This window comes from Pelophylax lessonae (genome assembly GCF_965119305.1).
Source record: "Pelophylax lessonae genome assembly, chromosome: 5".
Taxonomy (NCBI): Eukaryota; Metazoa; Chordata; class Amphibia; order Anura; family Ranidae; genus Pelophylax; species Pelophylax lessonae.
The window spans coordinates 229,764,555-229,789,383 of record NC_138772.1 but is presented as its reverse complement, the minus strand read 5'-3'; the positions used below and the strand labels follow the sequence as shown (position 1 = coordinate 229,789,383).

Genomic DNA, 24,829 nt, shown 5'->3' with positions numbered 1-24,829 from the left:
ACGAGAAAAATTACCTGTTTGCAAAATTTTATAACAAACATGAAAATGTTTTTTTCCCCAAATATTTGGTCTTTTTTGTTTATTTAGCAAAAAAAAAAAAAAAAAACAGCAGCGATTAAATACTACCAAAAGAAAGCTCTATTTGTGTGAAAAAAATGATAACAATTTAATTTGGGTACAGTGTTGCATGACCACGCCAATTGTCATTCAAAGTGTAACAATGCTAAAAGCTGAAAATTGGCCTGGGCAGGAAGGGGGAAAAAGTGTCCAGTCGGCACATGGTTAAAAGTCGTTACTGGCTTGTAAAGCATCTGATATTTTAAAGAACAACTTTGGCATGCCAGTTGGGCTATTAATTATTATTTTGTTCTTTTTATAAGAGGAGTGGTAAATATTGTTTGGACTTTGTAATGTTAATCTATCAGCAATTTATATGTACTTCTTTTTTTCATTTTAATTACTGTGATTTAAGTATTGCAAATATTTAAAAAAAAAGTTCTGTTTTTCAATAAGAACAAGTTCCTGGTGCTATTAGTTTTCAAGGTGAGACTGCTTGCACTGAGAATGTTTGCACAAAGCTTGGCAGCATTTTAGAATGTAATAATGTATGCCCCCTAACCGCCTCCTGTTTTAGCATTTAACACATAACCATCCTAAAAAGCAAGCCCTTAAAGTGAGCCGGTGCTTTTCCACTGCATGGAACCGAACGGTTCGGCCCGCTTTTGCGCTTTTCTACTGCATGGTCCCGCATGGTACGGCGTTGGAACGGTTTGGTACGGTACAGCGGCGCTTTTCCACTACATAGAACCGAACGGTACGGCTCGCTTAAACAGTACCACCTCAGTTGTGGTTCCAAGAGGGCCGTACCGGTACCATATCCCACAATCCTTTGCATGCAGCCTTGACTGTTTGTCGCTACTACCCACTGATTGGTCAGAGAATCGTTGTTATCCCACCCACTTACTTTAGTGGAAAAGCAAACCGTACCAAACCGTACCGAACCGTTCCAACACCGTACCATGCGGTACCATGCAGTGGAAAACCAAACAGAGCCAAGCAGGGCCAAGCAGGGCAGAGTGGAGCCGAGCCGGTACTTGCAGTGGAAAAGTGCCATTAAACTTTTCCTGTAACCTTAGTCCTAACACATAGCTTTACACCAAATTAACCTAATCCCTAAATAAACCCTTTTCTGTGGCATAACCACCTCATCATGTACTGATAGAAAGCAATCCCTCGCCATAATCAGGCAACACCAAACTCTTGGCACCAGAATATTCTGAAAAAAAAAAAAAATAGTTTTTAAAACAAAGGTGATTGTGTCAGTTTTATAACGTAGGTATTTAAATTGCTACAATAAACATCACTATACTCACTTTTTCTAATTTCCCTCTCCACAGGGTGTGGAAGGAACAGGACTGGCATTTATTGTGTTCACTGAAGCTATAACAAAGATGCCAGTGTCTCCTCTTTGGTCAGTTCTGTTTTTCATCATGCTGTTTTGCTTAGGCCTGTCTTCGATGTTTGGAAATATGGAAGGAGTGTTGGTACCATTAATGGATCTCAAGATAATACCAAAATCATGGCCAAAAGAAGCTGTGACAGGTAAGTTGAAATATTAGTAAGCTAGAAACCATGTGATGTAGAAATACACACATACTATATAATAATAATAAAATAATAATAATTATAATATAATAATACCATTGACATGATGAATAGAAAAAGTGTACAAAGGCAACTAACTATGTATTGTTTTTTCTGTAATACAAATACTAAACCTAAACAATATATGTTAATTTGACAATGCAGTTTTTCATAAGAACAGCAAACAAAAGAATGATTCAGTGTGTCTAAATTTAAATGTATTAAACCTGAAATCTAACATTTAATAAATAGCAGCCTACAAATTCTTTGCTGTGGTGGCTGAATTAGTTTTCTTTCTTACCATTGGTTTCATCTGGTGATCTGACCAGTAAGTCTGTTGTTTTTCAACAGAACAAGCTCTCCTGCAAACATATTAAGTTAGTCGAGTGTTGAGACAAACCATTTACAACTGACAGGGGTGCTTACAATGATCAGCTTTTATTTATTTACTGTAAAACCTTCATTCCAAAAGCAGTGCCATCTTAAGAGCATGAAAGGCCCTCGGGCAATGCAGTGCACTGGGGCCATGCCTACACAATCACCCACGAGAATAAAAATGCAAATTATCAATAAGGCTATATTTATTGGTACAGCAGTGCCAGGCTAATGACAGTTTCCAAGTTCGGCAGCTGGGTCCGGTGAACACACACGGACAGGAGTGAGACTAGACTGTCCAAATTGTGTGTGTGACAAACTGTGTGCCTGTTCCCGTGGAGGCGGACAGGCATTCCTGCAGTTGTAGGCTCCCCCTCCACGGTCCAAGTGGTCTGACAGCAGCGCAGGGCTGACAGGCGCTTGCCACCTGCTAAGTTCAGCGGTGGGAGGCACACCAGAATTGGGACCAATGCTTGGCTGGGGCTGGGTCACTGGGAAGGTGGGGCCCCCTGGGCAAGTGGGCCCCCCCGGGCAACTGCCCAGTGTGCCCATTTGGTAAGATGGCCCTGCCCAAAAGGAACAAACCAGCAGCTGTAGCTGCTTAAAAAGTGAGTTGGAGTTTGGCTCCAATTTGTTTAGTATATTTAAATCTGCTAGTGTATTTAACACTCCCCTCCCTGCAGACTGACAATACTGCTGTCCAGAGGTGTATCTGTTGCTTCTTCATATAGAACAGCCTTCCTCGACCTTTTCAAAACAGAGGAACCCTTGAAACCCTTAAAATAACTTTTCAACCTCAGGGAACCCCTTCTAGAAATTACTATATATACAACGCATGATATAGTAGTGTAAGGGTCAGTATACAGAATTATCCTTGGGATGAATCCCTCCTTACACATAGCTAAATAGATCATTGTGTCAGTGGGAACTTATCTGAGAGGCACTGATCGCTCATTGCTCAAGGAACCCCTAGCAACCTCTGAAGGATCCCTAGAAACTCTGATCTAGAGTGTAGGCACTCTAATGCAGGAACTGTGTTACTGGCCAGATCACCTGGGGAAAATAGAGAAGAAAAGATTTAAAAAAAAGAAAACAAAGGCCCCCTTCACACTTGTGTGACATGTCCTGCAACTTAGGACTGCAAAGTTGCATGACAAGTCATACTCCATGATTTCCAATGAGTACTGTTCATATGTGTGCAGAACTTTGGTCTGACTTTGCCTGCTAGCCTTTAGTAAACCAACCCCAATATTTCAACCTTGGTTTAAGTTTGTGTTATGTTCTATTTTAACTATTAATTAAAAAAAAGTATTGTTAAACCAAATATGAGGTATCCATAAGAAATTTAGAACTGTACCTCAAATGGTCACTGACTATTGCTTGTTTTTATATTTGAGTTTTAGTTGGTCTTGTTGCAAGTTGTTTTACTTTAACTGCATACTGGTAAAAGGAAACAAAATATACAAAAATGGTTTCTTTCTCATGCCAGTTTTATTATTTATGATTTATGTATTTGTTCTGCAGGTACAATATGTATCGTCTCTTTTTTGATTGCTCTTATATTTGTCCTGAATTCTGGAAATTATTGGCTGGCATTGTTTGATGGATATGCTGGATCAATTCCTTTGCTGATAATTGCATTTTGTGAAATGGTTTCCGTTGTTTACATCTATGGAATAGACAGGTACGTTTATAATTAAATATAAACAGGTTAAGAATGTTTACATGGTTGTTTACAAAAGAGCATGTGCATAAGCACTTACATATGCTATTATTTATATACACAGCTTTATCTTTTTAGAATGGAAATATAATAACATTTTTTTTTTTTTTTACTTTTATAAAAATCCATCTTTACAATATTTTTCTGTTCAAATCTCTTTGCCAATGTGGTTGAGAAATATAAACTATAAATCAAAAAAATAAGATAAGTTCCCCAAGGGAGTAGATATCTATTTTATACTTCCATTGGTAAAGTACTTTTGATAGTCAAATCAAGACAATCCTCATATTTGTAAGTAGGAATGGGTTTGGATATTCAGAATAGAAGTCATCATCTCAAGAGGCAAGCTAATGCCTGCCATGTTTCTTGAGCTAATGTGTTGTTAGGGTTGCAATATTGTTATATGTTCTATCTTGCTACAACAGCAACATGTGCTTGGCATCTGCGAGTGCTTTCTACCCACTCTTTCTTATTTCCCTTGCCTCTTTAACTTATAATAATAATCTATTGTACAGCTCTTAAGTGAAGCTAAAAGCTGAATGGAATGGTTTGTCCTTTACAGAAACAACTTTTCTCCCTTCCTCTTTGCTAGGGAAGAATAAAATGAAGCTGATCAATTGCAGTTAATCAAAATATTCTAATATAAACCCGCGCTATATAATATACAAAATACAATAAAATATAATAATAAAATGTGCAGCTGCTGTTCACCAATTAAAAAACTCGGAAGATATAAAATGATAATAATAACAGCGCTTGCCTTTAGAAAAATATAAAAAAGCAAACATAAAATTTACAATAGAGTGTTAATGTGCAAGAAAATAATATATTTATAACATCAACAAAGTGCTAAACTGTTCAAAAAAAATTCCAAAAATTGCTGGTATGAGTGCTAAAAGTGCTCCAAAAAGTCCACAAGATGTGCTAAAGTGCTTTAAAGATGAAAAAGTGCTGTAGTGTTTCAAAACAAATCATGCTGTGCGGGGTGCTCCACTCCCCTCCTGTGTCCCCACTCACCAGAGGCAATGGACCCTCAGCTATTTCAGTCTGGGGGTCAGTAAGGCATATAACTTGTGAGATAAATGCCAATACACCTGCTGGATGCCACCACACCACCGCTGTACACTGACTTGTAAAGGGTCTTTGGGGCTCAGATGAAATAGACAGCTAACATAGTGAAGTCCTTTTTTTAAAAAGATTTAATGCGCATAACAAAAATTACTCACAAGAAGTAGGAGGAAAAAATCAGCTTGTAAGAGAACATACACAGCTCTTCTGAGAACGTCGTCCAGCGTGCATTCCACGGAGGACAGGAAGTGACGTCAATGGTTCGGCGTAACCGGAAATACGTCAACGCGTTTTGCCCCACCTTCCAGGACGTCATCAACGTTTTTCACCAGAACTAATGTCCCCATTGGAAGCGATCCCCTCTATTACTGTTCTGGTGCAACCCCAAACTTTTATATTTTCTTTTACTTTCACTTTTGATGGTAACAGTAAACAGGGCAATTAGATAGGGTGAATCTCCCTAATTAGTCGAATAGCAAACTCCACTTTACCAAAAACAAAAAACTATTTTTTATAGTACAGTCTGTGAGTTTTTTTTCACAGTACGATGCTACATTGTCTCAAATGTTTAATAAAATGTCAAAACCCAGTGCACAGAAACAGTTCAAAACCACAACCCTCAAACCATCTTCCATCCCTGTATCCCCAATTATCTCCCCCCCCCCAAAAAAAATCAAAATATAGATTTTAGGTTTGTGTTTGGTGGAAATTGGCTAACCTCAGGACAGTATGCAAGCAATTGAATAGGCAGTGAATTAAAAGAGCTGTGCAGTGTGGGACTCATTTTGCTGCCAACAGCACCATTGTGGTCTACAGCTTCTGCATGGAGTGTATTAGTAAATGTAGCAACCATTTGAGTGAAAAACGCATGAGAAAACACGTGACTCTGCACAACCTAAATCTAATGGATACAGAACCACATGAGACAAGTTGGCAGCAAAAGGCTCATCCTCATTTCTCAAGGACACAGAAGTAGCTGCTTTCTTTTAGTGTGCAGTTAATGCTCCATTTTCCTTCTCGTCTTTCCTCAAGGATGCATAGCAGCCACTTTCTTTCAGAATACTGCTAATGCATCCTTTTATCTTACCAAAGGTGCATAGTAGCCATTTTATTTTGACTATTGCACTATATTCCTCTGCCTTAAGAGTACGGTATATAAAATCCATTTTTGGAAGTATGCTAGTGCACCCTATTCTTTCTTCTCCTCCTCTTCTGCTAATTCCACCATAGGAGGAGGGTTCATGTAGCACTGGCATTAAGGGGGAGGAGTTTATCAAAAACTGCCTATCCTTCCACAGCACAGGGAGAAGGGCAGACACCCTAAAAAAGAGAGGTCAGGTTGTTTACTCCTATGGCTTTATGATGTCCACCCTTCCCAAATCTTTATATGATGGACAAACAGCCAGAGGCAACTGTATGCTTTCTCTGTGGCTTTGTTTCAATTTATTATACTATACTACATACTATATTATATTATATTGTGTTATTATTACTATTATTATTCAGGATTTCTATAGCGCTAGTAGTTTACACAGCGCTTTACAATGTTAGAGGGAGACAATACAGGTACAATACAATAAAATACAAGAGGATTAAGAGGGCCCTGCTCAGAAGAGCTTACAATCTAATGGGGTGGGGCAGGTGTTACAAGAGGTTGTAACAATAGGGAATGAGCTGATGGAAGATTAGTTGGCGGTGTGATAGGCTTCCCTGAAGAGATGAGTTTTCAGGGATCGCCTGAAAGCAGCTAGAGTAGGAGATAGCCGTACAGGTTGAGGTAGAGCATTCCAGAGGATGGGAGAGGCCCTGGAGAAATCCTGGAGACGAGCATGGGAGGAGGAGACAAGGAAGTTTGAGAGTAGGAGGTCTTGAGAGGAGCAGAGAGGACGGTTTGGGTGATATTTGGAGACAAGATTGGTGATGTAGCTCGGGGCAGAGTTGTGAATGACTTTGTATATTATGGTTAGTGTTATATTATATTATATTATATTATATTATATTATTTTATATTATATTATGGGTGTCCAGGCTAGACCACAGTCTGGAGGTGGCCCAACAGACACTTGAGGTACTAGTGCCTGCCCTAGCAGGGAGGGCTGACACCAGAGCAGCAGAATAAGGAGAATATGGAGGGTTAAAGAATGCTGAATGCTAGGACAATAAACGCAGCTCTTGACCCGACTGTGTCAGGCTAACTAACCCAAAGGTAAAAGATATTATTTAAATTAGAAAAAAGGACAGAAATTATATTAGATAAAATAAAATAAATTACAAATTTTACATAAAACATAAAGAGTGTTCTTTCAAGCAACAGCCAGAAATATTGTACAGGCCTGTTTCACAGTACCGTATTTTCCGGCGTATAAGACGACTGGGCGTATAAGACGGCCCCCCTAATTTTCATCTACCGGTTATACTTATACTTAGGTTACCTTGGAGATATTATACTCGGCGTATAAGACGACCCCCCATTTTTGGGGGATTTTTTGATGTTCAAAAGTAGCCTTATACGCCAGAAAATACAGTAATTTCCAAAAAACTGCAATTAAAGAGAAAGAGACCAGACAGAATTTTAACAGGACCTACATCAGCCATTTTAATTCACTGGAAAAAAAGCCCCCAAAATAATGTAATGGGCACAGTTTTAAATCTCTTGTACTAGATTCTATTTGGAACAGGCCCAACACCAGCCATTTTTAAATCAAGAAATCTACATTCAAGTATCAGGAAAAAGTCAACAGAATATTGTAGTTTCTATTTGCATAGTATTTAATCACTTGTACTAGGCCCTATTTAGCACCCAGGCTAGACAGATTTTAATCTAGAAATCAATATTCAAGTGTAATTAAATCACAGAAAAAAAAAAGCTCACAAAATAATGTAATGCCTTTGTGCATAGGATTAAATCATTTGTACTAGGCACCATTTTGAGCCCCATTTTAAGTCCCACACCAGCCAATTGAAAATCAAAACAGTAACATTAGGGTGTAATTATTTCAATAAAAAAGCGCCCCCAAATAATGTAATGCCTATGTGCACAGTATGGAATCACTGGTACAGGACCTACATCAGCCATTTAAAATCAAGAAATGGACAATAAAGTGTAACTTATTCACTGAAAAAAGCCTTACATATGTAATGGGCACAGTATTGAATCACTAGGCCCCATTTTGACCCACATCACCTGGGGACAAAATGTTATACTAAAAGGCAGGTGCCCTATACTATTATTTTTATAAAGTGCGGTCTATTGTGGCTAAATACTTTATTTCTATGCAAGCGTCCTTATTTGATGATAGTTGATTACATTCTGTTTTATGTAGACATGTGCAGAACTAAAAAATTAGTTTTAGTAAATAATTAGATAGATTCGTTATGTTACTAATTTTGTTTTGTTGATTTGTTTCAGAATTTGTTATGTTTTGTTTCATTTATTTTGTTTTGTTTATTCATTTTCTAACAAATTCCAAGTTTGATGAACGATTTCATTAAACCCTTCGGGTCTGGAATGGATTCCAAGAGGAACACCAATCCAAATAAAAAAAAAAAAAACTATTTGGGGTCTCCCCCAAAACCATTACAGAGCCTTATCTGAGCATGCAGCCCAACAGACCAGGAAAGGGGGGGACGAGCGAGCACCCCCCTCCTGGCCACATACCCTCAACATGGGGGGTGCTTTGGGGCAGGAGGGGCTCTGCTCCCCCATCCCCAAAGCACCTTGTCCAATGTTGATGGGGACAAGGACCTTTTCCCCACAACCCTAGGGGGTGTTTGTGGGGGTCTGTGGGCAGGGGGCTTATCGAAATCTGGAAGCCCCATTTAACAAGGGGCCCCCAGATTCTGCCCCCCCCCATGTGAATGAGTATGGGGTATATAGTACCCCTACTCATTCACCAAAAAATAGTAAAAAGTGAATAAAGACACTACACAAGTTTTTGACACTTCCTTTATTAAAAAAAATAAAAAACAATGTCCCCTGAAGTAGATCCATCATCAATCACGTCTGCCACACTGCCGTAACCAAAAAATCCCCCAATAAAAACCTTCGGCCTCGTCGAACGCTCCCGCCGACTGCCTGCTCATGATGATGTCAGTGGTGACTCCACCCCATGTGACCCAGCTTGCCCCGGTCTGTGACATCACAAAGGGAGGGGTTACCCACTGATGTCATCGAGTAACTCTGCCCCTTAGATATTAAGGAACTGTTGGACGGAGGAACAGGCAGTCGACGGGAGACTTCGATGAGGCCAGGTTTTTTTTTCTTTTTTCATGTCCGGCGGTGCGGTGTAGTGACTGATGATGGATCTACTTCAGGGGGCATTGTTTTTAGTTTTTTTAAGAAATTGAATTGAAATGGAGTTGTCAAAAACCTGTGTTGTGTCTTTATTCGCTTTTAATACTTTTTTGGTGAATCGGTAGGGGTACTACAGACCCCCACAACCATCGTCAAGGATTGTGAAGAAGAGGACCTTGTCCCCACCAACATGGGGACGAGGTGCTTGAGGCAGAGGGGGGGCAGAGCCGCCCCTACCCTGAATCACCCCCCCCCATGTTGAGGGCATGTGGCCTGGTATGATTCAGCAGGTGTTCACTCGACCCCCCCCCCCCTTTCCTGGCCTTCCAGGCTTCATGAGGGTCTGGTATGGGTTTTGAGAGGGACCCCGCACAGTTTTTTTTGTTCTTCTATTGTCGGCATCCTTTTGTTTACATTTCAGCTCTTAGCGGGGAAGCTGGCTGACAGCTGCTGAGTCATCGGTTGTTAAGAACGCGGGCTTCTCGGCCCACTGCTTATCAACCAGCTATTCTTCACACAAAATTCAAATTGGTCGATCATTTTTCGACTAATCCGATATCGAATTGTTCCAAAAGTTTGAAATTCATTAGAAAAGGAATAAATGAAATGAATTCTAGAATTCAATGAATTTTGTTACTATTTCATTAGGAGATTTAGATACATCCAAATCTTCAAATAACCAACAATTTGTCTGAATTTACTTTCAAGCCAAAATAATTGCACGTGTCTAGTTTTATGCTGTAAGGTATGTACTCCAATTTGTGAGAGTACCACTGTACCTTTATAAAGAAGTGCGAGCACTACTATAAGGATTTATTTGACTTGTTTGACCTTATGGTAAATACTCCTGGGGTATTGGAGTTTTAGGTTAGCTGGTGCAGGATTGATACTTTTCCCCCTTGTGCGGTGTGAATTATTTTGCCTATATTAGAACAACATCTATGTTAAGACTATGAAACATTAGAATATAAATTTTTTTTATTGATGCCCCCCTTGAAAAAAAATGTAGTGCCTATGCTTTAAACACAAAAAAAGACACATTATACTGTATATATTTTAATATATTTCAATATTGTAGTTGACAGATGCATAGTCTGTTCACACTTTGACTAGGCTGACTAGGCCTCTTTGTCATTAGGACCCACACCAGTCCTTTTTGAATCAAGAATCCAACTTAAGAGTGTATTTATTTTGCTGAAAGAAGTCCCCAAAATATTGTATGCACATGCTTCTTCAACTAGAGCCACACCAGCCATTTTTAAATCAAGAAATTAACATAAGATTTGCCATAAATATATATTTTTTATTTCACTGTAACAAAGCCTGGGAAATATTGTAGTGAGTACGTGCATAGTCTTTAACCTCCCTGGTGGTCTGATTATGTTCAGATTTCTGTGCTAAAAGCGGTACATTCTTTTGCATGGAAATTGTTTTACATTTTAAAACTCACCTTCCCCTGCGATCCCCCGCCGTCCTCCCACTGTCCTCCCACTGTGTGCTCGGCCGATGCCGGCACCTGCCTTCCGGTTCCCTTCCCTGAGAGCATTGCGACGCAGGGGAGTGGAACCGGTGGCAATTTAAAAAATGTAAATACACTAAATGACATGATACAAAGTTGTGATCCTAACGGATTACACTGTATCATGCCATTTCACCACATGATTGCTCCTGGTGACTTTTGCCTGCCCTGCCTGTGCTTTTCCAGTTCTTTGAGCCTGAAAAATTGAGGACGACCATGGCAACCAAAAAGCGTTCTTTTTGCGCAAAATCGCTTTTAGAGGAACTCGAAAACAGCGACAGCGAAACTGAGTTACTTGAAGAACTGAGTGATAGCAATTCATGGGAAAATTCGTCATTAGGTACAGAAAGTGACGACAGCGATGATTCTGATGTCTCTTTCTGGCACATAGCTCCGTTGGAAATTCTGAAGAATCATTTGATATACTTCCCAAATTCCACAAGCTATGTGCCAGAAACAGACATCAGAATCGTCGCTGTCGTCACTTTCCATACCTGATGACAAATTTTCTCATGAATCACTGTCGCTCAGTTCTTCAAGTAACTCTGTTCCGCTGTTTTCCAGTTCGTCTAAAAGCGCTTTTGCGATAAAAGAATGCTTTTTTTGGTGCCATGGTCGTTCAAAATTTTCCAGGCACAAAGCACTGGAAAAGCACAGGCAGGGCACTGGAAAAGTCACCAGGTGCAATCCTGTGGTGAAATGGCGTGATACAGTGTAATCCATTAGAATCACATCTTTGTATCATGTCATTTGTGTATTAACACTTTTGAATTTGCCGCCAGCTGCACCCCCCTGAATTGCAATGCTCGCAGAGAGGGAACCCGAAGGCAAGGATGGCGGTGGATCCCAGAGAAGGTGAGTAACATTCTGGGGTAATCCCGAGTGGGGCTTGGGGTTACCGCTTTTGGTACACACGGGAATACCGCCAGGGAGGTTAAAGGATAAGTTCACCTTTCACAACATGTTACACCCATAATTAGGGTGTAACGTGTAACATGTTATGAATACACCGACCCTGCGCCCCCCCCATCCCAAATTTGACAGCAGACCGGGGATCTTCTCCCCGTGCCTGCCTCCCACCCGGCCGCGTCACTCATTCACACTCCTTTGTGAATGGAAAACTACAAGGTTAGACAGCCTTTGTGGACCTGGATGGCATCAGCGATCTGCTGATTAGAGGTGCAATGCTTTACAGGCCCCCAAAACAAAAAATAACAAATGCACATTTTTTTACCTGCAAAAAAATGTGCATTTATTATTTTTTGTCAAAAGGTGAACTTAACCTTTAAACACTTAAAAAAAGCCCCCAGAATAATGTAAAGAGTACATGCAGTCTTACTTCGACCAGGCTACTTTGTCAACAGGACCGACACCACCCATTTTTATATCACAAAATCATCATAATGGGTAACTCCTCTTTTTGGGGGAACAGTATTGCAAATAAAAATAAAATAATTTAACATATACAATGGTGACACAAGCCATGTTGTAGTTGAATGGTATTAAAGTGATCTTTCCTTTTCAATCTGCAGTGGCTTAATTTTCTATAAAATTCAATGTAATATGGCAATCTGGAGGCTTTCTGTACACAGTGTATGGAACACCCCCAGAGATTAATTTCCTGCTTTTTTGATTGGCTCGCTGATTTTCTGAGAAGTCAGAGACATCTTCTGCAACAAAAATGTCAGTTTTGGTGAGATTCTCCTAAATGGTAAATCACTTTTGTAGCAAGGTTTCCAGGCCTGTGGCCTGATGTGGGTCTGCCATTAGAACCGGTACTCTCTCCAGCCCATGTGAGCTGCGGCCCTGGGTGTGATAACTGAAGCAGCGACAACTCCAGCATCTTTGTTTGTGGTTTTTATTTGATTTAAAGGGGATGGGAGAAGGGAATGAGTGGGATACTCCTTGCGGCTCAAACTAATTACACGTGGGACTTTGTTACTGAAAAATGCCCATTGGCGCTTCCCTGACGCCAGCCGGCACCAGCCGGCGCCAGCCAACGCTCGCTGACACTTAGAACTCTCTGTGTAACCGAAGAAGTGTTGAATCCCCGACTTATAGTCCTGTAGATCCAAGACTGATAGCTGTAGCACTCCTGACACTGCTGTGCTGTGGAAGTCACTAAATACTGTCCCCCCGCTTGGTACAGCTTGAGGTAGTATACTCAACTTTGTATAACTGTCGCTTTACTGACACTCTCTGTACAATTCAGGGCCCAGACGGCCGGTACCCCCTTTAAAACTTCAGGGTCCTCTACCTAGGCACCCCTTTTACAGCTAGCTGACACTGGATCCCAGAACCTCTTCCAGAGTGGTCCCCTCTAACACTTCAGGCGAACCCCCAGGGGCAATCCTCAGTACTCATGACCTGTGTAGGCTTTCCTGGGACTGGACCCCTCTCTCTCTCTGCAGGCTCTAGGCACACCGGATCCCCTCAGCTCAACTTCAGCATTCTCTGGATACTCAGACGACACCCCGAGACATCCACCTTCCTCAGACAGGAGGAGAGACAGCCGCACTCTCCTTCCTGGGACTCTGCTCCCGCCAAAGACAACCTGTCACGTACTTCCCCCAAACTTATACCCACTCCCAGAATCCTTTGCAGCTTAATCTGCCTTCTGGGGTAGTTACAAGCTGGGATGTGTCCCCTGATTGGGCTTCCCACACTGCTCTATGAGAAGCCTCTCACAGGAGCCAGTGGGGATACTTCTCCCCTCAGCAGGCACATCTGGAAGTCCTGACACCCTACCTAACAAATCACAGCCCTGCTGTTAGGCAGACAAGGCCCACTATATATTTTACCTAGCACCTACCTGTAGGGTGCTACACTCACCCCACACCAAATGAGCCAGGTCCCTCTGACTCTGAGGCAGCCGCCTTCTAGTCAAAAACTCTGCCAAAAATTCAGGAGTATCCCACAAACCTGGAAAGGGGAAAAGGGAAAAAAACAGATTTACAGAATAAATTAGCATGAACAAATACAGTATATCTTTACAATCTGCTGTACATGTATATACACATTTTAAGATGCATGAAAACTGATACACCCCCCACCAAAAAAATCTGTCTAGACAGAGTCCTTTTGTATGAAGTGAAACACAGCGCCCTCTGCTGTCTCTTTGAGCACTTCAGTAAGGAAACAGGGCAGGTCACAGTCTATCATGACCCACAGTCCTGCTGAGTCAGGGAAATATCACAGGGGTCCAGCAAGGCACCTCACACCAAAGTTTTTCATCCTCACAAACCTTTGTAACAGCTTCTTCTGTAAAGACTGTGGATAAATTCCCACACAGCCATTTGTAATCCACAACAGACCCAGGCCCGATGGCCTAAGAAGGTATAAACAATGCAACACTTGACCCATTTTTTTTCCCAAAGACCGTGGCCCGATGGCCCAAGGGGTCTTTATCACTTCAACAGATGCAATTGAAAATCAACAGTATATTTTCAACAAAATATTTCCTTGGTCAGTTGTGGTAGCCAGCCGGCAACACAAATTGTCTTGGTCTTAGTTACTCCTGAATTCCTCCCACTTTTGGTGAGGTACTAAAAAAGTCTCACTTTTTTTTTTTTATTAAATGTAGTACTCTGGATGAGGCACTTAGATATATTCTCTGTTCTCATTCTTGACCCAGATGGACCAAGCATGTCTCAAGCCATCCGGGCGGCGGACCTCCACCCTATCAATATAGATGGAGCACCCGTTAAACCACTGAGCCTTGACGTTAGCAAATTTTTCTTTTAATCCCTCCTCTGGGGATTCCCGGTATGGCTTGGGAACAAAGAGATAGTCCCAAATAAGCTCATCACACCACCAGTCCCTAAATTTCTCCACCAGCAGCATGACCTCCCTTGGAGCATAGGGGTAGTCATAACCATACTCCAGTGCAACCTTTTTTTGCATCCAGCGCTGTATTCTAGATAACCTGGGAAGGGTCCTCCAGTTACCTCTCCCTGGTGGAAAAAAAGGGGTGTAAACTCTCTGGATCATTTCCTCATAGGCAATGTTCTGATCTCAGCCCTGGCAATGTTCCCTGGTGGGGTGAGGTCTGGGACCCTTGTGATATAGGCCTCACAGAACCCCAATTTCTGAGCCAGTTCTCCTCTCTCAATGGCCTCCTTGGCTTCCTGGTCAAAAGGCACAACAGCTTAGGGACCTGGGGAGCTACTGCCAGTCTCTGATCCCCATTCTCACTCCGTTTCCTCCAATCATCTATATCTTCCTCCACAGACCCATATTTTGCGTAGAAAGATGGGGAATTCACCCAGGTATGGGGCATTTTTCACCTTCGCTACTGGTGCTGGAAGAAGTTACTTGGGGAGTTTTTGTCTGCACAGGTTGGGGGATACTAATAGGGGCAGATACCATTAGGGCCCTGACCGGCGGTACTTCTGGCCCGGTCCCTACTGTTTGGGTGGACACGGATCCCCTCCCTATGGAGCTCTGCGACCAAACTCCCTCCTCGCATAGTGTGAGCCCACCGACTGCTGGTAGAGTCCCCATCTGCATCATTAGCCTGAATATCCCTCTCCCGGCACCACGGAGGAACTTGAACTCGTACCCCGTCACCTCCTTAATGAGGCCTGTATTCCACAAGACTGTAAGCTTCTTGGGATGGCCCTCGCTCTTCTCAGCCCTGAGCAGAAAATCACCATATTGCCCACATTGAACCCACGCCTGCACCCTCAGAGTAACAGTGGCACATTGGGGACATACCACTCCCATGATCTCCCAACCTTCTCCGGTGCACAGCGTGAGTCCGCCGTCCGGTACCATCCGGATACCGGTATCCCAAACTAGCGGGGGATCGGGCTGGTAAATCTGATCTCGGCTCTGCCCCCCAGGCTTTTCGCCCATGGTGGCAGCAATAGCGGGAACACCCTTCGCTCCTCTGGTGAACTACATTTCTCCTTCCTCCACACGTGTCTCCCGCACGGCCACGCCCAATGGAGGGGATATTAATAGGGTCCCCTCTGCCTCTCCTGATTGACCAGATGTTCCTACCGTCTCCACCCTTTTGCCATGTTGGGCGATCACTCCTCCCCTTGGGCAGTCCTGCTCGTGGCGCGCTTTCCCGCGCGGTATTGTAACTCTTCCCCCGCCATGTTGTTGCGCTGCAAACATTTGGCAAATAGTTGCAAAGCGGAATATGTCACTTGCTAGACATACATACTCCCCACCTCAATTGCACTAGGGCCTCCACAATGCTTCTCTTGCCCAAAGCCAGCCGCCCTCTCTTGCTCGGCAAGAGCAGCATCCCACCACCGACTGCACGATCGATACTGCTCTTACATGCCACACACGTGCAATTAACATCTTCCATACTGGCTCCGGGACTAGCTCCACGGCCCTCCTCAACATGGCCGACTACAATACCCACAGTATGTGTGCACCAGCCATAAAGAATAAATGTCCCACTACCAAGTGCACGGTCAACATTCTTCCACATAGCTTGCACCACCACCCGGCCCCTGGCACCTCTCTTTCCGTGCCCCTGGCCTCCATTTTCACCGTCCACACTAGGACCTCCGCCGTTCACTTCTCCGTCCTTCCCTGGACCCTTGACGTAATTTTCACCGTCCACACTAGGACTCCTTGCTATCAGACAGTGACTGCATGCACGCATCCTGACATACTTGTCTCCTGCTCCCCACTTCCTGACAGCAGAATACATCTCATAATCCATATAAAGAGTCTTGGATCATTTTTGTTGCCATAAACATCCCTCTCTGTGGGCCTTTCCACTCTCCCTGCCTCCCGCAGTTGCAGTCTCACACCCGGCCTGATGCTGATGTAGCAGTTCCGTAAATAAAAATTTATTTTTTTTACTTTTTCTTGTGCCGTTGCCAATGGCAACTGGCACAGTAGCTAATGGCAAAATCCCAGGCGAGCCCCCAATTGTAGCAAGGTTTCCAGGCCTGTGGCCTGATGTGGGTCTGCCATTAGAACCAGTACTCTAGGCACCCCCTTTACAGCTAGCTGACACTGGATCCCAGAACCTTTTCCGGAGTGGTCCCCTCTAACACTTCAGGCAAACCCCCAGGGGCAATCCTCAGTACTCAAGACCTGTGTAGGCTTTCCTGGGACTGGACCCCTCTCTCTCTCCGCAGGCTCTTGGCATACTGGATCCCCTCAGCTCAACTTCAGCACTCTCTGGATACTCAGACGACACCCCGAAACATCCACCTTCCTCAGAAAGGAGGAGAGACAGCCGCACTCTCCTTCCTGGGACTCTGCTCCCGCCCAAGACAACCTGTCACGCACTTCCCCCAAACTTATACCCACTCCCAGAATCCTTTGCCGCCTAATCTGCCTTCTGGGGTAGTTACAAGCTGGGATTGTGTCCCCTGATTGGGCTTCCCACACTGCCCTATGAGAAGCCTCTCACAGGAGCCATTGGGGATACTTCTCCCCTCAGCAGGCACATCTGGAGGTCCTGACACCCTACCTAACAAATCACAGCTCTGCTGTTAGGCAGACAAGGCCCACTATATATTTTACCTAGCACCTACCTGTAGGGTGCTACACTTCTAAATAGATGCAGAACCTGCTACTCTCTTTGTTAGAGTCATGGAAGTGCGGCAGCTGATCAAAAATGAAAAAGCCACTAACATTTAGAATCAGTCCTGCACAGAGCTATTCCCTTAGAGCAGAAACAGGTATATACAAATCCAGTCCTACAAGAAATGTTTCACTGAAGAAATAAAAAAATGGCAAAATTGCAAAATAGATTAAAGGGTCACACAACATACATGTGCTTAGCAGAGGAGGCCCTGTGCAGTGAACCTTTAGGTGTCAAAGAGGAGCTCCAGGCTCCCCCCAAAAAATTCTGTAGCTGCTGACTTTTAATATAAGGACACGTACCTGTTCAGGGATCCAGCGATATCCTCACCTGAGCCGAAACTTCAATCAGCTTCAGGTGCAGGCGCCAGGCATCCCAAGCAAAGGAAACGGGCAGTGAGGCCTAGCAGCTTCACTGCCGATTTCCCACTGAGCATGTGCCAGTCTTTTGAATGGTCCTGTAGTCTGCGGGAGAAGAAAGGGGGGCTAAACTTCCAGCTTAGATTAAAACTAGGTACCCGTTCCCACCCCAAAAAATGTCAAATGAGGGAGGGAGAGGATGCAAACAAGCAGAACTTCACCCAAAGATCCAACACACTGGAACCTCATTGCAAATAAAGAATGAAATTAATAAGGCTGCTGGACCACAGAGCTCCAGTTAATAGAATACTACTAAAGATATTTACTACTTGATTCCTAATTTTAAATTTAACATCTGTATTAACAATATTAGTCCCAATTTAGAAATTATAACACATCCAGTCAGGCTACCCAAAAGAAAGAGCAGATATTTATATAATTTTGAGTATACTGGCATCAAAATCTCAAAAAAAGTGGTGGTTCCATGTATGTAGAAAGCATCCCTAATCTAGAAATCCTTTTATATTAGTTGTGGAATCATCAGAAAATAAAATTTTTGATATCTGATCAGTTGGAATAAACCACATTCCTATCCCATTTTTTTTTTTTCGAAACGGTAATAAAATGTAATGGATTATAGACATATTAGGTACATTCTGTTATTTTTATTGTTAATGTCATTGACATTGTTGGTGGCCTGTTGTTTGGTAAAACTGTATATATATGACATGTTTTTGCTTTCTTTTATAGGTTTAATGAAGACATTAAATTTATGATTGGTCATAAACCAAACATTTTTTGGCAAATTACATGGAGATTTGTCAGTCCACTTATCATGTTAGCTATTTTTATTTTCTATTTTGTAATCAAAGTTTCACAAAAGCTGCTCTACATTACTTGGGATCCAGACTATGTAAGTACAACAAAGTGTATTACACTTACATGCATATTATTATAGTTAAAGGGATACTAAAGTCTAATTTTTTTTTTAGTTAAAAATAAAAAAACATGTTATACTTACCTGCTCTGTACAGTGGTTTTGCACAGAGCAGCCCAAATCCTCCTCTTCACGGGTCCCTCTTCGGCGCTCCTGGCCCCTCCCTCCTGTTGAGTGCCCCCACAGCGAGCAGCTTGCTATGGGGGCACCCGAGCCGAGTCGCAGCTCCCTGTGTCCATTCAGACACAGAGCCACGGCCCGGCCCACACCCTCTCTTTTCTCATTGGCTGACTGACTTTTATTGACAGCAGCTGGAGCCAATGGCGCCGTGCTGCTGTCTCAGCCAATGAGGAGGGGTGTCCCGGGCAGCCGAGATACTCCTGCAACATCGCTGGATCTAGATAGACCTCAGGTAAATTTTAGGGGGGCTGAGGGGGGCTGCTGCACACGGAAGGCTTTTTATCTTAATGCATAGAATGCATTAGGTTAAAAATTCTTCTGCATTTACAACCCCGTTAAAGTACTTGTAAAGCCTAAAAATTTTTGCCTTAAATGCATTCCTTGCATTGAAAAATGTTTAATCATCAGCATCCCCCCTCCCCCCTACTTTTACTTACCTGAGCCCTCGTTTGATCCAGTGCTGAGCCTGTCTGCAGCTCTTTTCTACCCTCACGTCCTGGTCTCTCTGGCTTTGCTGAAGCTCCCACTACTGTCAATCAAACACAGTGATGAGGAAGTGGGGGCAGGGCCGAGCCTCGCTATCTGTGTCAAAGCGACTTTCTATGTGTGCACTTGGCAGAGAGGAGGAGCCAGGAGCACGTGTGTCATGTAAACATGCATTTTTCTGTATTTTTTGCAACACGCATATGGTAGCCCATTTACTTGAATAGGCTGCCCTATGCACCACAAAAACATCCTGCTGCTGGTCATGTTTGAGATGCCATTACAAATTATTGACACCGCAAGCATGAAATGTTTGAAGGCGCAGAAATGCTTGCTTCTTGGCATGCACAGATGTGAATGCAGCCTAAGCAAAATGAGATAAGCAGTAGTTAAAGGCGAAAGGCATACAAATGGAAAAAGAAAAAAAATACAGCATCAGATATAACTAAAAACAAAAGCAAACAGCTGAACGTGTAGTTTGACATGAGACTAAGGCTGTCCATTTGTAAAATATACTATTTTGTTTGCAACCATATTGATACTTTTACACAGTTGAAGTATATACTGTATATTAGCTATGTTTTGTAGTAAAAACATAGATGATGGTAAGAGCAGACATAGGCATAGATGGTCATCTGCATCCTTGCCTAAACTATGTGATAGACAGCTCGTAAAACTTTGAGAATCACTCCTATAAAGAGTATGAAATATACTGAAGTAGTTTAGAAAGTTGAAATAAGTTTAGGCCTATATATTCCTTTTCTATAATCTCACATACTACATCAAATTTAGATTATGATATAGTCTAAATATGTGCCATTTTACTGCCTTTGTCATGACAGACTGCAAATAGGTATTACCAATGCAACTGTCAGTTTTTATAACTCTGTCCTAAAAATGAATTCTCAGTTAAAAGGGTTAGTTCACCTTTACAAAAACACTACCTGTGCAGGTAGGGCACCTATAAATAAAAACAAACTGTGCAGATTTCACTAAAATTGGGTAGTTGCCTTTCTATAGGTGTATGCCCTTTACATATTTCCTGAAGCCTGGCCTTAAAACTCCCACAAATGGCATCATCCCATCCTGCCTTGTTGCTAGAATGTTGCCAAGACATTCCCAACCATTTATACTCCTCTTCACCATCATAGAAGTAAGACTCACACCCAAAGAAAAGTGTGGTCCACTATTTTCTCCATTGTAGCATCCCTGAGCTCAGAGCTATGGCAAAAGTAGACAAAGAGTACATGCAGAAGTGTTTGAATATTCTGGGAGTGCCTTAGTAATGTCCTAGCAACAAGGCAGGATAGGATGATGTCGTTTCTGGGAGTTTTTCAACCAAGCTTTAGGAGGTACCTAAATGGCCTTCACCTATAGCAAGGCCATAATTTAACCGCTTAACGACCGCCCGGCAGCTGCTCCTGGGCAAATTGCCGTAGCTGTACGTCGCTTTCTCTCAGGAGGCTAGGGGGCAAATGCACAGCGGCCCGCTCCTGCCCCCGCTCATCAGGGGGGAAGCTGATGCAGTGGGCTGGCTGCTCAGATTGCCGCCTGACATCCGCGATCGTTCCCCGCTAAGAGAGAAGAACGGTCAGCTGTTGTAAACACAGCTGGCCGTTCTTCTCCCTTGATCATAGATAGCCCATGTGATCCTTCTATATAGGATCACATGTCTCTATGGTCATTTCAGAGGCCACACCCCCCCACAGTTAGAATCACTCCCCTAGGCTAACATTTAACCCCTTGATCACCCATAATGTTAACCCCTTCCCTGATAGTGTCATTATTACAGTAACAGTGCATATTTTTAGCACTGATTACTGTAGTAATGTCACTGGTCCCACCAAAAGTGTCAAAAATGTCAGTCAGGGATCCGATCTGTCGCAGTCCCGCAAAAAATCGCAGATTGCGGCCATTACTAGTAAAAAAAATAAAACAATCAAAATTACATAAATATTTCCCGTAGTTAGTAGACGCGATAACTTTTGCGCAAACCAATTAAAATAAGCTTATTGCAATTTTTTTTTTTTGCCAAAAATATGTAGCAGAAAACAAATTGGCCTAAAATGTTAAAAAATTCAGATTTTTACATTTTTTTTTCAGAATGTCATAAAGCAGAATGTGAAAAATATTGGGTTTTTTTTTTTCAAAATTGTTGCTCTTTTTTTGTTTATAGCGCAAAAAATAGAAATCGCACAGGTGATCAAATACCACCAAAAGAAAGCTCTATTTGTGGGGTTAAAAAAGTACATCAATTTTATTTGTGTACAGCGTCGCACGACAGCGCAATTGTCAGTTAAAATAATGCAGTGCCGAATCGCAAATTAGGGCCTGGTCAGGAAGGGGGCAAATCCTTCCAGTCTTAAAGTGGTAGACTAGGGTGTGGCAGTAGTTGCAGAGTTGGACTCTTGCTCTTTGTGTGGAAGCAGTGATATGTTTGCAGAGGTCCAACACATTCCCTGCTGGATCAGGAGCTTTGCTGAATGCAGAGATATAGGTCTGACACACTAGAGGGCATGTTGGACCTTTTCAATAAGACCACTGAGAGCAAGGGTCCACACTGCAGATACTGGGAGGGGACAGACTATTCTACTCAGGCTGTGGCTGTTTAAAAAGAAATTGAACTTAGATAACACCTTTTATTTTGATGCACCTGGGATGCATTTGGCAGATTCAAATTGAGGGTTCAATTGTGTTTTTATTTCTGCAGCATTTCCCCCTTTTAACCATGTAGGATTAAGAAATGAATATATGCAAGTAAATGAATATGTACTGAAATGTTTTTCTGTGCATCATTTACAAAGTGAATAGGATTAAGAAATGAATATATGCATGTATATGAATATGTACTGAAATGTTTTTATGTGTATCATTTACAGGATGAATTTCCTAAATCAAAAGAAATACTCTATCCAGATTGGGTTTATGCACTTATTGTTGTTCTTGCTGGAATTCCAAGTGCAGTAATACCTGGATATGCAATTTACAAGTTTATTCGAAACTGTTTAAATAAGGATGATGACCAAAGAGAAATTATAAACGCTACATCTCTTGCATCTATCAATGGTGATACTAAAAAACTATAAAGTTTACATGCAAAATACATTTCAAAAGACTTTCAGTTTTGAATTATACTTGTATGTTTTTTAATAATTGAAAAATGTGAAGGAATGTAAAGAAGTGATAATCTTGGAGAAACCTCAACAAAACATCTCAAAGAAGAGTTTCAATGAACACTGTAGAAAAACAGAATGATGGTTAACTCTGTGTTCAAGTGCTGGATAAACATCATCATTTTTCTTTTATACATGTTAAAAACACTGTTTTGTATTCAGATTATGCAGATTGCTCTGATATTCTACTGAGACCCTAACTGATTGTAAAGTACTAATCTAAGCAGAAAACATAGAAATGTGCATTATTTGGTCAATATACAAATATGAATCAACCAAAATATTTTAGTGAGGTACTTGATGCAGTACCAAAAAAAATATGCAGGATGCCATTGCTGATCTCTATTCCTAGTTGCCTGGGGGTTACATTGATCCACTCAGTTCAAATATTTGATTCAATTGCCCTGATAAAGTATACAGGGCATACGTTATGACTTTTTTTATTATTTAAAAGCACTGTAATAGAGATTTTCTGATGCTGGTTTGCTCAACTTTGTATACTGAGGTTCGCCAAGAAGAGAGGCTTCATTACCGGAAGAGTTGCCTTGTACCTCATTAGGCATTTCATGGTAGCAACTCAGGGTGCATTCCAAGACGAATAAGTATGCTTAGACCAGTCTGTTTTTATTTTCATGGACAGGACCTCACCAGGGCTTAGACTTTTTATTACTTCTATGTGACACCTATTCAGCTGCAAACACCCACTTCTTACCCATTTCCTCTCAGAGGGCTTCATGAGGAGGAAACAATGGTAATTGGATCTGGTTGAGTATGACCCCCAAGTTCTTCTTTGCTTGATTCTTCTTCCCAGAATTTAATAGTCTCTGTGTTCTCTCTCCTTGGCCAAAGGTTTAGTTCCCATTTTGAAAAAAAAAAAAAAATAAAGCCAGATTTCATGCCCGAGCCTGAATGTACTGAAAAAATTGCAGCCTTCCAGAGTTCAGAATTTCAGAACCGTAAATCTCATTAAAGTCAATGGAAACCTGAGCCAGACTCTACAAAACTGTATTAAAATGTATGCAAACCCTAACATTGAGCTTCTCTTATTTGCTCCCTTTTAGCATGTTAAATATACCATTGAATGTGTTTTTATCTGTTCGATTAGTGCAATAAAAAATGTTGATCCCACCAGAAATATTGTGAACTGTTTCATGTGCTCTTTGCCTATGCTTCATTGTTTTCGGTTAGCATTGTTACTAACTCTCTCTGTTGACTACTATACTCCCCTCCCATGTATTGGCAAAAAGGTGAGGAGGAGGTTTTCTGTAGTTCTAAACCCTTCTATCTTAACCACTTGCCGACCGCCGCAAGTACATTTACTGCGGCGGTCAGCCCCTCCTGGGCAAAGTGACGTAGTACTACGTCGCTCGCCCAGAAGCCTGTAGGGGGCGAGCGCGCGCCTCCCGCCCCCGCTCGTTCACTGAGGTCCCCGCGCGAGTGACCGGTGGCTCTGATGTCCGCCGGCCACTCGCGATCTCCCGCTGGAGAGGGATCTTTCCCTTAGATAGTAAACGCAATAACTTTTGCGTAAACCAATCAAAATGCGCCCATTGCGATTTTTTTACCAAAAATATGTAGCAGAAAACAAATTGGCCTAAAATGTTAAAAAATTTAGATTTTTACTCTTTTTTGGGGGGAATTTCATATAAAAAATGTGAAAAATATTGTTATTTTTTCAAAATTGACGCTGTTTTTTTGTTTATAGCGCAAAAAGTAAAAATCGCACAGGTGATCAAATACCACCAAAAGAAAGCTCTGTTTGTGGGAAAAAAAGGAAGTCAATTTCATTTGGGTACAGTGTCGCACAGCCGTGCAATTGTCTGTTAAAGTCACGCAGTGCCGAACAGCAAAATAGGGCCTGGTCTTTGAGCAGCCAAATCCTCCAGGGCTTAAGTAGTTAAGGTGACTGAGTGCTGTCACTCTGAGACACAATGGAGGTTGTTTAATAAAAAGAGGAACACACAGAATCTGGTGCAGCTGTGCATAGTAACCAATCAGCTTCTAACTTTAGCTTGTTTAATTACATTTCACCTATAAAACCTAGAAGCTAACTGGTAACCCCCACAAGGTGTTACTGACAGGAGTGCCAGGTGGAAATAAAAGAAAAAGCCTAAAACAAAATAGAAAATGAATGCAGTCCCCACTTTTAAGGACTGGTAAGCTACTGTACAATATATACATTTTTTATTCTTGGGTTTACATATGCTTTATAGATAAAGGAAATAATAAAACACATGTCCAGAAGGTTTTGGCAATCAGCTGGTATCCATGCCCAATGAGATAATGAGCAAAACATTTAAACATTGAAAGGCAGTTTGAGGAAATTAGAATGTATGCTAAAGTCTGATCATGTGTTAACTTTTCTGGAAAGGCAGGCATAGGTGCACAAATGGCATAAGCCACTTATTGCATTAACTGGAAAACTTTTTTTAAAAAGGCTTTAATTTTGTATCCAATGGCAGCATGCCAGAACTGACTGGTGAAAATAGCAGACACATTAGTTTTCTCAAAA

The 24,829-nt window shown here is 42.0% G+C and overlaps 1 protein-coding gene across 1 annotated transcript in view; it reads left to right on the top strand.

Moving 5' to 3' along the window:
- SLC6A19 (solute carrier family 6 member 19) overlaps nt 1-22,647 on the top strand; it is a 156,063-nt gene extending 133,416 nt beyond the window's left edge. Inside the window, exons 10-13 of the mRNA XM_082258406.1 lie at nt 1,398-1,602; nt 3,544-3,703; nt 18,295-18,457; nt 22,024-22,647. Of these exons, the coding sequence (XP_082114532.1) occupies nt 1,398-1,602; nt 3,544-3,703; nt 18,295-18,457; nt 22,024-22,230 (735 nt within the window). The 3' untranslated portion in view covers nt 22,231-22,647. The remainder of the gene's footprint in view (nt 1-1,397; nt 1,603-3,543; nt 3,704-18,294; nt 18,458-22,023) is intronic.
- The last annotated feature ends 2,182 nt before the right edge of the window (nt 22,648-24,829 follow it).